Below are 12,463 nucleotides of genomic sequence, written 5' to 3'. Positions count from 1 at the left end.
AACAAAGCAACTGCGCACTGTAAATAAAAGTACAAAAACTGCAAACATAAAATGGAAATCAGGGCCCCGGCGATGGCCTGATATAAGCTACCGAACAACATTGGCAATATGGCGTCGTTTGTTTACAAACATGAGATTGTTTGTGGACGAACGAAAAAAAAAAAACATTTTGTGTAAAATTTTCTATAATCGTTGCGTACTAATTTTAAAGTCATACATAATTAACAAAATTACATTGAATTCTAGAACAGAATTTTTTTTTCAATTTAAACCGCTTTCATCGCAATTCTAAGCAAGATTACGCAACAAATCATCGTGCCTTTAGTTTATCTTTAGTTTTTAAACAAGTTTGCTTTAGATTGTTGTTTAAATTATGAAATTTAGCATAAATTAAGATAATTTGCAAAATTTCCAACTTCAGCCATGTGCAACAATTTTCATTTCACCCGTGCGGGAAACCGATAATGGGGTAATTCATGCGTTCCAGACTGTCAAAATTCCAAAACGTCACGCGAATCTTCGGTTCGCCGCTTTTGTTCCTGTATGACGTTTCGAGGCGAGGCCCTGATGGAAATAAAGTAATTATTGTTTTGCCTTCCTCACCTCACTGAGGCAAGGCTATAAAATCACTCAAAAATTGAACTTTTTAAGTAAGCCTCCCAGATATACCTTTACGTATACATATCGACTCAGAATCAAATTCTGAGCAAATGTCTGTGCGTGTGGATGGACGTAGAATTTTTTTTCTCACTCACTTTTCTCGGAACTGGCTCGACCGATTTTGTCCGGATCCTTGTTTTTGGATTTGCCTTCAGGTTCTTTAAGTCTTTTTTAAATTTCATCCGGCTTGGTGCAGTACTTTAAAAGATATGTTCGAAAAACTGTTTTGGTTGATACTAAAAAGGGTCATTATTTACATAATTTGAAAGCTCCGGCGGATAGCTGTCGGAACTTTACGCTCAGTGCACGCACACAAACACTGCAGTGCTTTCAAATGGTTCATTAAATTTATCATACCTAGATGGCAGCACTCAGATGTATAGTGTCTTTACTAAGTAAGCGTTAGCCAAAGCTTTCGTAGTGTGTGGTTGCAAGGCTTTTAGGAGGAAGGCAGCAACCACCTTCCGGTGGATTAAGTAACGTTTTTATGTAAAATTTTACCGCAATGTACGTTTGAAAGTTAGTGTATGTTTGTGAGGTGATTTTTATCAATTTATTTGCAAAATAAACTACTAAAGTTGGGATTATTAAGCACACATCGGGCCGATGACCACTTTTAAAGTTGTACTTTTATCACATGAAACGTTTAACCCCAGTCTCGGACGTGAGCTCGTACGAACAAGACGTATTTCCATCGACGCTCTCGAGAATAAGTCCGGTTTCGAACAATAGTCCTCCGCGGCTATTGTTTCGTACGCGTTTTTCTTTGTTAGCTAAAAGCGGAATCTTCCCCGGAAGAGTAAAAATGGCGAACAGTGTACGAAAGAACACTGCGAAGTTGGTCTTCGGACCAGGAATCAAGGTACCGTCGTACCTGGACGTGCTGAAGTTCTCGATGGACACCCTGAAGCTGTCAGCAGCGGATATCCACAGCATTTACAAGGACGAGAATGGCGGCCAGTTTTACGTCAAGCTGATTGACGAGGAGACTTTCTCGGCGTTCATCGCCGAATCGGACGAACACTACCAGTTCAAGTTCGAGGACGGAACAACGGCAAGGGTGGCGGTAGAGCAGGCATCACGCGTCTTCCGGTACGTCCGGATCTTCAATCTGCCACCGGAGATTGACGACGCCACGATCCAGTATGTGCTGGGTCAGTACGGGACCATACGGCAGCACGTGCGCGAACGTTTTCCCAACGAGCTGAAGGTGAACATTTTCACCGGTGTACGAGGGGTGCACATGGAGGTGGCGAAGGAAATTCCTGCACACCTTTACATAGGACATTTTCGAGCCCGCATCTTCTATGATGGGCTCAAAAATAAGTGCTTTTTCTGCAAGGCAGAAGGGCACGTCAAGCAGAATTGCCCCAAAATGGCGGCGATCTCAACAGGCAGCGGTAGTGGCAGCGGCAGCAGCGGCAGCTCGGCGCCGTCCCTTGGTAGGCCTGCAAAACCGATCATCGATTTTGGCCAGCCGATCACTCCTGCGATGACGTTGCTTAACCAGAAAAAGAACGACGACACACAAAACCCGAACACCACGACATCAACGCAAGCAGTACCTAGCGCCTCCACCACTACAACGGTAGCGGTACCGAGCGCTTCCACGACAACATCACCAAGCGTCTCCACACCAGCACCAATATCATCGACAACGGTAGCACCATCTGCAAGCACCACAACAACCAAGCAAACAGTGGAAACTAACACCAACGACGGCGTGCTGGACGCTTTGCGGTCGGGCGACGTGAGCGAAGAACACATCGACAAAGCAGACACCGACGCAATGGACGCGGAGATCAGCGAACTCGATCGCCAGACGTTGCTGAAGCGAACGAAGAGTTCCTCTCCGGTCTCTTCTGAGGGTGATGCGGGTAGCTGGGTGGGAAGGGAAAGGGGGGTAAGGGAAAGGGTGGGCCAACTGGAGAGGGGGATGGGTTCATTCCGGTTCCAAATGGTAAACGCAACAAGAAGAAGAAGACAACCTAAATCATCCATCGTTCCATCGTTTTATCGTACCGTAAAACGGGGTGACTTTGATAGCCGGGGTGACTTTGATAGGTTTGCGATTTTTCCGCAAAATGAAGAGTACAATTAAAATACGTAAGGAATGGTTCAGAAACATACTGACCGTGGTAGAGAAGTGTTCAAAGTACCTCAAGAAGAACTTTTCATAAAATTTTGACAAGTTTAAAAAGTTAGTTAACTATAGTTAAGAAAATCTTGATGAAAGCCATTATTTTAAACTTCTCAAAGTGTCATGATTTTCTCAATGAACATGATTTTTAATCGGAAAACGGAATGCATTTTCGGATTCTTTGGACAATTTTCCACTAGGAGAAGGTTAAAAAAGTTTGTAAAAAATAAATAATATGTGTTTTTGAAACACAATTTAAAAAAATCTCCAAATTTATAGGCAATTTCAGTTGAACAAATTTCATGTAAAATGTGAAAACTTGTGATTCGTGCTTCGAATTCAGTATAAAATGCAATATAAATCGATAATTTTATAAACAAAACTAGTTTGAACAAATTTCAGGCAAAATACCGACTTTTTAACAATTTTACCTGAAATTTATATGTATTTTGCTTAAAAGCTTATACACTTAGTTAACTAAATATAAACATTGATTTTTTTTCTTAAAAACTATATCAGCTACTTTAGTGATAGTACATTTAACGTACAAATGAAGTTTGAACATCTTAAATATGACTTTAACAAGAAAAACTATGACTATCAAAGTCACCCCGGAATCCAAACTAAGAATTTTTAACGTAACTATTTTTCTAAACGTTATTGAAAAAACTTTTTTTCCGAAATAGTGCATGGACTTTGTGTGGTCTACCCCAGTACATGTTTTAAAAATAGTAATCTTGAGAAAAACCTTACCTGTTGGAAAATATTCTAAAAACAAATTGAAATCCTATCAAAGTCACCCCGGTTTACGGTACCATCAATAACAAAAAAAAACATCTTAATAATGGCCACAACAACATTCTCTAGAAAACTAGCCACAATTAACATCAACGCTATTAGCACTAACATCAAGCTAGGTTTGTTGAAGGACTTCGTGTGGAATAATGTTCTTGATATTGTTTTTCTTCAGGAAGTATCGTTTGAAAACTTTAAATTTCTTGCTTCCCATTTTGCTTTTGTTAATATCAGTGTCGACAACAAAGGAACTGCTGTGTGAAAAAATATCAAGTTTGATAACATGTTAATGAACCCAAATGGTCGAATTCTGTCGGTTACAATCGATAAAGTTCACTTTATCAACGTTTATGGTCATTCTGGATCACAATACCGACACCAACGTGACGTTCTGTTTTCAAATGATATCATCCCACACCTATCTGCTGCCCATCCCAACGTAATTCTAGGCGATTTTAATTGTATTCTTTTAAATTCGGATTCAAACGGAACCGTGAAAAATTTATGCCAAGGACTGAAAGACCTAACATCTAATCTTGATTTAATCGATATCGGAAATTCAATTCACCGTAATACGATTTAAACATTTTTCAGAGGAGATTCTGCATCCAGGATTGATAGAATTTATGGACCAAAAGATTTTTTGGAAAAAGTTTTAAGTTTCGATACATTAACAACTGCCTTCTCTGATCACCGTGCAATAGTTTTGAAATTTAATGTTGACTCAAATTCTAACGTCACTTCCACCGGTAGAGGTTTCTGGAAAATAAATTCCTCTTTTTTGCATGATGAGGATATCAAACGTGAATTTGTTTTAGAAATTCAAAACACCAGACAAAGATTTGCATATAACAATAATTTTTGTCGATGGTGGATTGAACATTTCAAACCAAAAGCCAAATCATTTTTTAAAACAAGATCTTTTGAATTGAATAAATTTATAACATCTAGTAAAAGCTTCCTTTACGGTTGTCTTAGAGAAATATCATGCAAACAAAGCAACAATGAAAATGTTGAGAAGGAACTATCTTTTGTAAAATCCAAATTGATGAATATTGAACAAAATCGACTTTCAAATTTAAAATTAAAAATCCAACCAGAAAATATAATTGAAGACGAGAAACTAAGTACATTTCAAATGTCTAAATACGCTGCAAAAAACTCTATTATGAAACTTTTAATTAATGGTAACCTTACTTCTGAGAAAACTTAACTTCAATTAGCTTTAGAAAATCATTTTAGCTTATTATTCGAAGGCGATAAAACTTTTTATCCAGGTGTAAATAATATTTTTAATCACGTGAAAAACCGTTTAACTCTTGAACAAAGCAATAATTTAATAAAACCAATTGATCTCAACGAACTACAAGAGGCACTACAACAAGCTTCTAAAAAGAAAAGTCCAGGACCAGATGGACTGACATACGAATTTTACTGTACTTTCTTTGACGAAATAAAAATGACCTTTTGAAACTTTTTAATCTATTTTTGATGGGGAGATTCCTAATACGGCTTTCGTTGAAGGGATAGTAACATTAATTCCTAAAAAGAACAATCCTTTGAAATTTCTGACAAACGTCCGATTAGCATGTTGAACTGTGATTACAAACTTTTTGCTAAAATCATTATGAATCGATTACAACCCCTTATGGATTTTTTAATTGGACCAGGTCAAGCTGCAGGTATTTCTGAAAAATCTTGTATCACAAATCTAAAACTGCTTAGAAATCTAATTATCAAAGCAAAAAAATCTAAATCATTAAAAGTACTTGTTGCAAGTTTCGATTTAGAAAAGGCTTTCGATAGGGTTGATCATCATTTTCTTTGGCTAACCTTAGAAAAATTTGGTTTCCCAATTCAATTTGTTAACTTAATTCGTAATCTGTATAAAAATGCTTCCTCTAAGATACTTTTTAACGGTTTTCTCACTAATAACATTTTCATAAAATCATCTGTTCGCCAAAGGTGCCCTTTGAGCATGGCTTTATTCATCATTTACATAGAACCACTTGTTCGCATGCTTTACGATGACGTTAGAGGTTGTCTAATAGATAATAGCTTTTTGAAAGTTATTGCCTATGCAGATGACATTAATGTCGTTATTCGCAATAATCTCGAATTTGATAAGACCTTGGAGCTCATCAACTATTTCAGCATTTTTGCTAAAATTAGGTTGAATGTTGGAAAGTCTAAATACATGAGACTAAACAATTGCCTCTCGGGTCCACATGTTCTCCAAGAGGTCTCATCGCTCAGAATACTAGGAATAGATTTATCTGAAAATTTTAACACTATCATTGAAAACAATTACTCTAGAATTATACTTAACATTAAGTTTTTAATTTCGATTCATCATAAAAGAAAACTTAACATTTACCAAAAATCATGGATTTTAAATCAAATTATTTTATCTAAATTATGGTACATAGCACAAGTTTTCCCACCTAATAATTCAAATATCGCTGAAATCAGAACGATCTGCAGAAATTTTATTTTTAAAGGTATTGGATTATACAAAGTTAAATTTGCTCAGTTATACTTAGACGTTGATCAAGGAGGACTATCTCTCGTTGATGTTGAAAGTAAATGTAAAGCACTATTTGTAAAAAACATATTATTTCCTAGTCAAGACGGTATCAAAGATTCATTCATGTTAACACAGCAATTTAACAACACGCTTAGTCGGAACTCACGTGAGTGGCTAAGTTTGGCAGAAGAAATATCAAACGATACTGATTTAAACACAAGCAAAAAAATCTACCGTTTGTTGATTAGTAAGCAAAATATTAAAATCAAAATCGCAACCGAGTTTTCTGAATTGCCGTGGCAAAATTATTGGCAGAATATACAATCGAATTTCATTTCCTCTGAAGAAAAACATTCGCTATTCATTATGCTCAATGATCTTATTCCAACAAAAGCAAAACTTTTTCGCCATAAGGTTAGGGATACTAATACAAATTTGTGTGAATATTGTAATAAGTTAGATACATCAAAGCATCGTATAAAGTTATGTAGCAGCAGTAGATTAGTTTGGAATAGCGTAAAAACAACTATAATTAGAAAACTAGGCTTAGACATTGTAGACCCTGAGGAGTTGCTAGGAAAACGTTTAAAAATGAAAAAGAAAAATTAGGTTTGTGGTTAGTAGTTGAAGCAATTGCCTACAATTTGAAAAATTTTGGAAATGGTACAGTAGCAGATTTTGAATGTAAAGTTAGGGAGAAACGATGGAACAACAAGAAATTTTACGACAGAGTTTTTGGAAAATGGATTTGTTATATTTGAAGATTACCTATAAATAAACAGCCTTTAAACCGGAAAAAAACCCAACTACTATGTAATATGACTTTTACTACAGTAATTTTTATAACAAAAATTGAATTAATAATAAAAGAAATATTTTTGTTTTCAGTGTGCGCAGTTTGCGCGCGTTATCAATCTCAATCATCCAAGATGGCGGTCTTTAGCATCCTCCTGCATTTATCGGATAGATCTCGATTACTTTTTCAAAAGGTCCTATGTACATAGGAAACTCTTGGCGCATTTATTGTTTTGAAAAAGTTATCTAGAAATACGACAAGTGCTGGTAAAATCAAGTTTTACAACAAGTTGCTTACAACATCTTTTGCAACCCCGAATAAATGCCTTTCGAATGAATATTTTGCAAACATCCATGTGTTAAATAAATTCACCGTTAAAATTAAAATATAATTTGAAAATTTTACTTACTGATACAAGTGCTAAAATGTTAAACTTTCACAAAAAAACATTTGCAAAAAACATATTTTACAAATTATTTTTAAGTTACTACCGCCAAATAGGAAAAAACAGTCTTAATACTTAAGGAGATTTTAGAACAATAAATTTAAAAAATCGGTGTTCTGTGAAATTGTTTTGTTCTGATCCTGTTTTAACCAAAATAATTCAAAACATCATCAGTGCTTGATGAAACATAATTTGATTTGATTTTTTTCAACTTTTAAATCATAAATATAAGTAGATATATCGATCTTTTAAAAATATAAATTCAATTCAAAATCAAATATGAAATATTTAAAGCGCTAGGCATTTTGCAGATCGGTAAACTAAAGTTTAAACAGTTTGCCCTAATAAACATAATTAATGCTGATATATGCCGAATACAAATTTTAATGCTTTAAAATTATTATCGATTCTGAGGTCCACAACCAAATCAGAATTACCAGAACAAAATTTGTTTTTTTTTTTTTCGGGAATTCCCGGGACAAATTATAAAAAATCCCGGGATTCAGGAAATCCCGGTTCTTGAAAAATCCCGCACTAAGATTTAGTATTAACAGTCAATTTCAAGAGAATGCATGCGAAAAATGTATTTTATAAGCATTTTTAATCAGAGTTTTTAGATTAAAATGGCTTGTTGTGCTTCGCAGCTTATTCAAAATTCGAACACTTATGCTTCTAATTCCGGACACTCATTTTTACTTATGTATCGCACAAATGTGAACTGTCATTTTAGTGCATTCTTTAGGTCTCAAATAAGCTGCTAACATCAAAATAATTGATATTTTGTTTAAAAATTTGCTAGAGTTTGGGGATATCAGAACCACAATTTTCTGCTTTGCCTGCCCGGTGCTTCGGACGCCTATGAAATATTTCAATGAATTTTTCCCTTTTTGTGTTAAACTCATATTTTTAAACTATTTAAGTGATGTGGCATTGACTACAGCGTTCAAACAAATTTGAAATGAAAGTTAATGCTAGAATTCATCAAATAACACAGTTTTGTCACATATTATGCGAACTTATATCCAAATAATTGATAAAACAAGATGAAGTGAAGTCTGGGAATTCGAAGAATAAAAAAATAATAATGTAAAATGGCTTCTTTTGACATAGAGAAAGCATGGGCCAAATCCATCGTTCGACATGACTTAGTTAACCCACGAGTTGTTGAAATAGGCTATGAGCCAACATGTAGATTTGTATGAAAATGAAAAAAAAAAAACATATTTTCTTGGAAACTTGACAGTAAGTTTGAGTTCACCTATTGAAAACATGATTTCCTTGAGAATCCAACCTTGTAGCAGTCAACCCAGTAGCGGTGGCTTATGGAAAGCAGCAGCAAACCAGTGACACGGATGCAACGAGAGCGTAAAACGTTACCCGAATGAATAAAAATGAATAAATTAAAAATTCTTCCTTTTTCGGGGCTTGGTGGGGCTGAGGCGGGACTTTCCCTTCAGGCGTGGGGTGTGCCCTTTCTTTACGCCACGGGGTATTTTTGAGGGAGGCTCTTTGAAAGGGCGAGGTTGGAGCAGCGATGCTGGGGGCCCCTTTTTCTGTGGGATGAATATTTAGTATATACTCTGCCTTCATGTGTTTGTTTTTCCTCCGACTATTTTCTCTCTGCAGTTGCGCCAGTTTGTGCCTCGAGCAGTATCATGATTGTTGGTGCATCGCTGGACGAGACGGTTCCGGTGCCGTGTCATGTAGCTGCCGATCCGCTGGACGTTTCGTTCGACTGGAACTTCTCCAACAGTGGCGAACGCTTCGAGGTGACCAGCGGCCAGTTCAACTTGCTGCAGGACTTTCACTCGTCGTCATCGGTGGCGTCCGATTCCGGAATGGGTGGAGGGATGGCCCCGTTGTACGATGCCATGGATGAAAACTCGGGTAAGTCGGGTTGGGAGGGAGGAAGGGATCTGTCATTGTTCAAAAAGTGGGGACCGTCCCACAATGAAACAACAGTTTTGAATGATTGACAGGTCGTTTGCTAAATTTAATTGTGTTTATTGCTGTTGAAAAAAACATCGTCGGTTCCACACAAAACCAACCCACAACCCGGGTACATTTGTGCACATATAAAAGTTGACAGATGAATAATTGTCCACTGATTCTGATTGTTCATGAACATTCAATATTTATGAAATTATCCATTATGGTTAACATGTTTGCAATTGGTGGCATGCAAATAGTCTTTCTAAACTGTAAGCGATTTATGACCACATCTATCGGTGGAATTCCCAACCTCCCGTGTTTTTATGAGCCACTGATGCGAAATAATTGGATATAATCGATCCTAATGGTTTTGTGGCGGGTAAATATTTTCACCTCGATTCACGCCATTACGGTGCCAGACAGATGATTTTATTTGAAATAAATACTGCAGCTGAACAACAGTATCATGTACTCTGTTGGGTAATTGTTGATTTTTCGTAATTGATTTGCATTTCAAATACAGCTTCAAAAACATAGTTGGTTCGACCAATATTAGACTTATTTGATTGTATATTTGACCTTACCTACACCAGAAAAGCAATCAACTATTTGTTAGTCCACCCAAAGACATGCATATTGAAGTCACTTTGCAATACATTTGCACTTAGACCTTTTTCATTTTGTAAAGGGCATTAATGGATGAAAGTAGGTATACTATTTCATGCCTGTTTATATTGTCTAATTGGCTCAGGAACTCTAATTAGATCTCTGATCAAAAATTTACACCTGAAAAAATCACCTTAATTTTATATATTAGACTGTCATATCCAAATTGTTCTCAGTCCCAAATCGTCGCCATCGTACTAACTTGTCGTACTTGGGCCAAATTGAGTTAGGAACGCCATTTTGTGCAGCTCACAATGTCTCACTTTTTGACCTTCTCAGTTTCCAAAAATTCTATTTCAATCCTGAGATATTCAACGAAATCCGAAAAAAAACTCCGTGCATTTTTGTTGCTCTTCGTATGAAAGAAGTTTCAATCTTGATGTAACTGTGACAATTGGCCAAAGGGATTACAGGTCAGAACGCGTCTGACGCACTTACAAGTCAGACTACCGTAAACATTTGTAATTATAACTCGGGACTCCAGCAACCAACTTCAACCAAACTACGGGACAATGCACATAATGGTCAGCCAAAAAAAAACGTGTTTGTTATTGTTTACATTACGTGCACTCATTTTTGTTTATTCAAGATCAAACATTAAAACGCGTTTTTCTCGAAATGTCGAAATGGTGGGTGTGACAAGATAGCACGATGACGTCGAAATAATGTTACAAGCTCAATGTTCAACGGTAAAAAACACGATTAAAACCATTTTTGGTCACTTTTTTCCATTTTTATGCAAAAAAAAATATTCGACAAGACAACATTCTTTGATGGATTAACTAAGATCCCCTTGTTAAGAGCCATTTTAAATCCTTTGCGGTCGTACTCAGAAAAATAAGTTTTATTGTTGTGAACAATAATATCACAAATATAAGCTAAATTTTAGGACTTAACTGCGTTAATATCTAGATGGAACATTTTTCTGTCTGAGTTATTTTAAGAGCGAGTCCACGAGCAAAGCATACCCATCTCGCATCGACCTCACCAATCTGCCTGAAATTTTCAGGGGTTGTTTGTACATATAAAACTAGCATCTGGCCAAAATATGAGTACTCTAGGTCAACGGGAAGTGGGGCAAATCGGGACACAAAGTTTGAAGGTTCAAAAACGTCAAAAATCGTAAAAAGACTGTAACTTGGGCAAAATTCAATTTAATTTCAAAATTCAAAATGCATCTGAAAGGGCTTAAAAAATGCAACAAAATGCAAGGTAGAGCATCCCAATTGGTTGAATCTAAAGGGAGTTATTGGCATTTTAGTGAAAAAATAGCACAATTTTCAAACTCAAATAAAAAAGTGTTCCATCCAGATATCAACTCGGTTCGACCTGCAGCTTGTAGGGGACATCTGGGACTACCATCTGAGACTGAGAACGCTTTGGGTAAGGCAGTTTAACATATTAAATAGACACTTTTACTTTTAGTGAATTTTTTGGTTGTAAATTTTTGCTCGGGGGACCCCTTAGATCCCATTTTCTGATGATAATTTCATCATCATCGTGTTCCTGAGACAATTTCACAGTAGAAACATGCATGACAATGTTTATTTTCATCCATTTTAACCATTTAAAAAATGAAAGTTAAAAAAATCTTCGATTCACATTTATTGAAATTCAAGTTCGTTTCCAAGGATACTAGGTGACACCAGAAAAAAAGCAGCATCTCAATTTTTTTTAACTTTCATTTTTCAAAGGGTTAAAATGGATGAAAATAAACATTTTTATGCATGTTTCTACTGTGAAATTGTCTCAGGAACACGAATATGATAAAATTATCATCAGAAAATGGGATCTAAGGGGTCCCCGAGCAAAAATTTACAACCAAAAAATTCACTGAAAGTAAAAGTGTCTATTTAATATGTTGAACTGCCTTACCCAAAGCGTTCTCAGTCTCAGATGGTAGTCCCAGATGTCCCCTACAAGCTGCAGGTCGAACCGAGTTGATATCTGGATGGAACACTTTTTTATTTGAGTTTGAAAATTGTGCTATTTTTTCACTAAAATGCCAATAACACCCTTTAGATTCAACCAATTGGGATGCTCTTCCCTGCGTTTTGTTGCATTTTTTAAGCCCTTTCAGATGCTTTTTGAATTTTGAAATTGAATTGAATTTTGCCCGAGTTGCAGTCTTTTTTACGATTTTTTACGTTTTTGAACCTTCAAATTTTGTGTCCCGATTTGCCCCACTTCCCGTTGACCTAGAGTACTCATATTTTGGCCAGATGCTAGTTTTATATGTACAAACAACCCCTGAAAATTTCAGGCAGATTGGTGAGGTCCAAACGACGTCCCATACAAAGGGGTATGCCCTGTTCGTGGACTCGCCCTTAAGAATTGAGCAACCTCTACCAAAATCGGAAATGGATTTTATTTGTATTTTTTGATTTGGCTCAAACTTTGTGGGGGTTTTCCCTATGACCAAAGAAGCTATTTTGTGTCACTGGTTCTCCCATACATGTCTCCATACAATTTTGGCACATGCCCATACAAAAATGGTACGTA

At 36.3% G+C, this 12,463-nt stretch overlaps 1 protein-coding gene across 1 annotated transcript in view; it reads left to right on the top strand.

The window, feature by feature from the left end:
* LOC6039306 overlaps positions 1-12,463 on the top strand; it is a 423,209-nt gene that overhangs the window by 358,047 nt on the left and 52,699 nt on the right. The window contains exon 12 of the mRNA XM_038248130.1: positions 8,990-9,250. Coding sequence (XP_038104058.1) covers positions 8,990-9,250 — 261 coding nt within the window. The remainder of the gene's footprint in view (positions 1-8,989; positions 9,251-12,463) is intronic.

Source organism: Culex quinquefasciatus, chromosome 1, assembly GCF_015732765.1.
Source record: "Culex quinquefasciatus strain JHB chromosome 1, VPISU_Cqui_1.0_pri_paternal, whole genome shotgun sequence".
Classification (NCBI taxonomy): Eukaryota; Metazoa; Arthropoda; class Insecta; order Diptera; family Culicidae; genus Culex; species Culex quinquefasciatus.
Note: the sequence above shows the minus strand (reverse complement) of the source record. Positions and strands in the feature narration are given on the sequence as shown.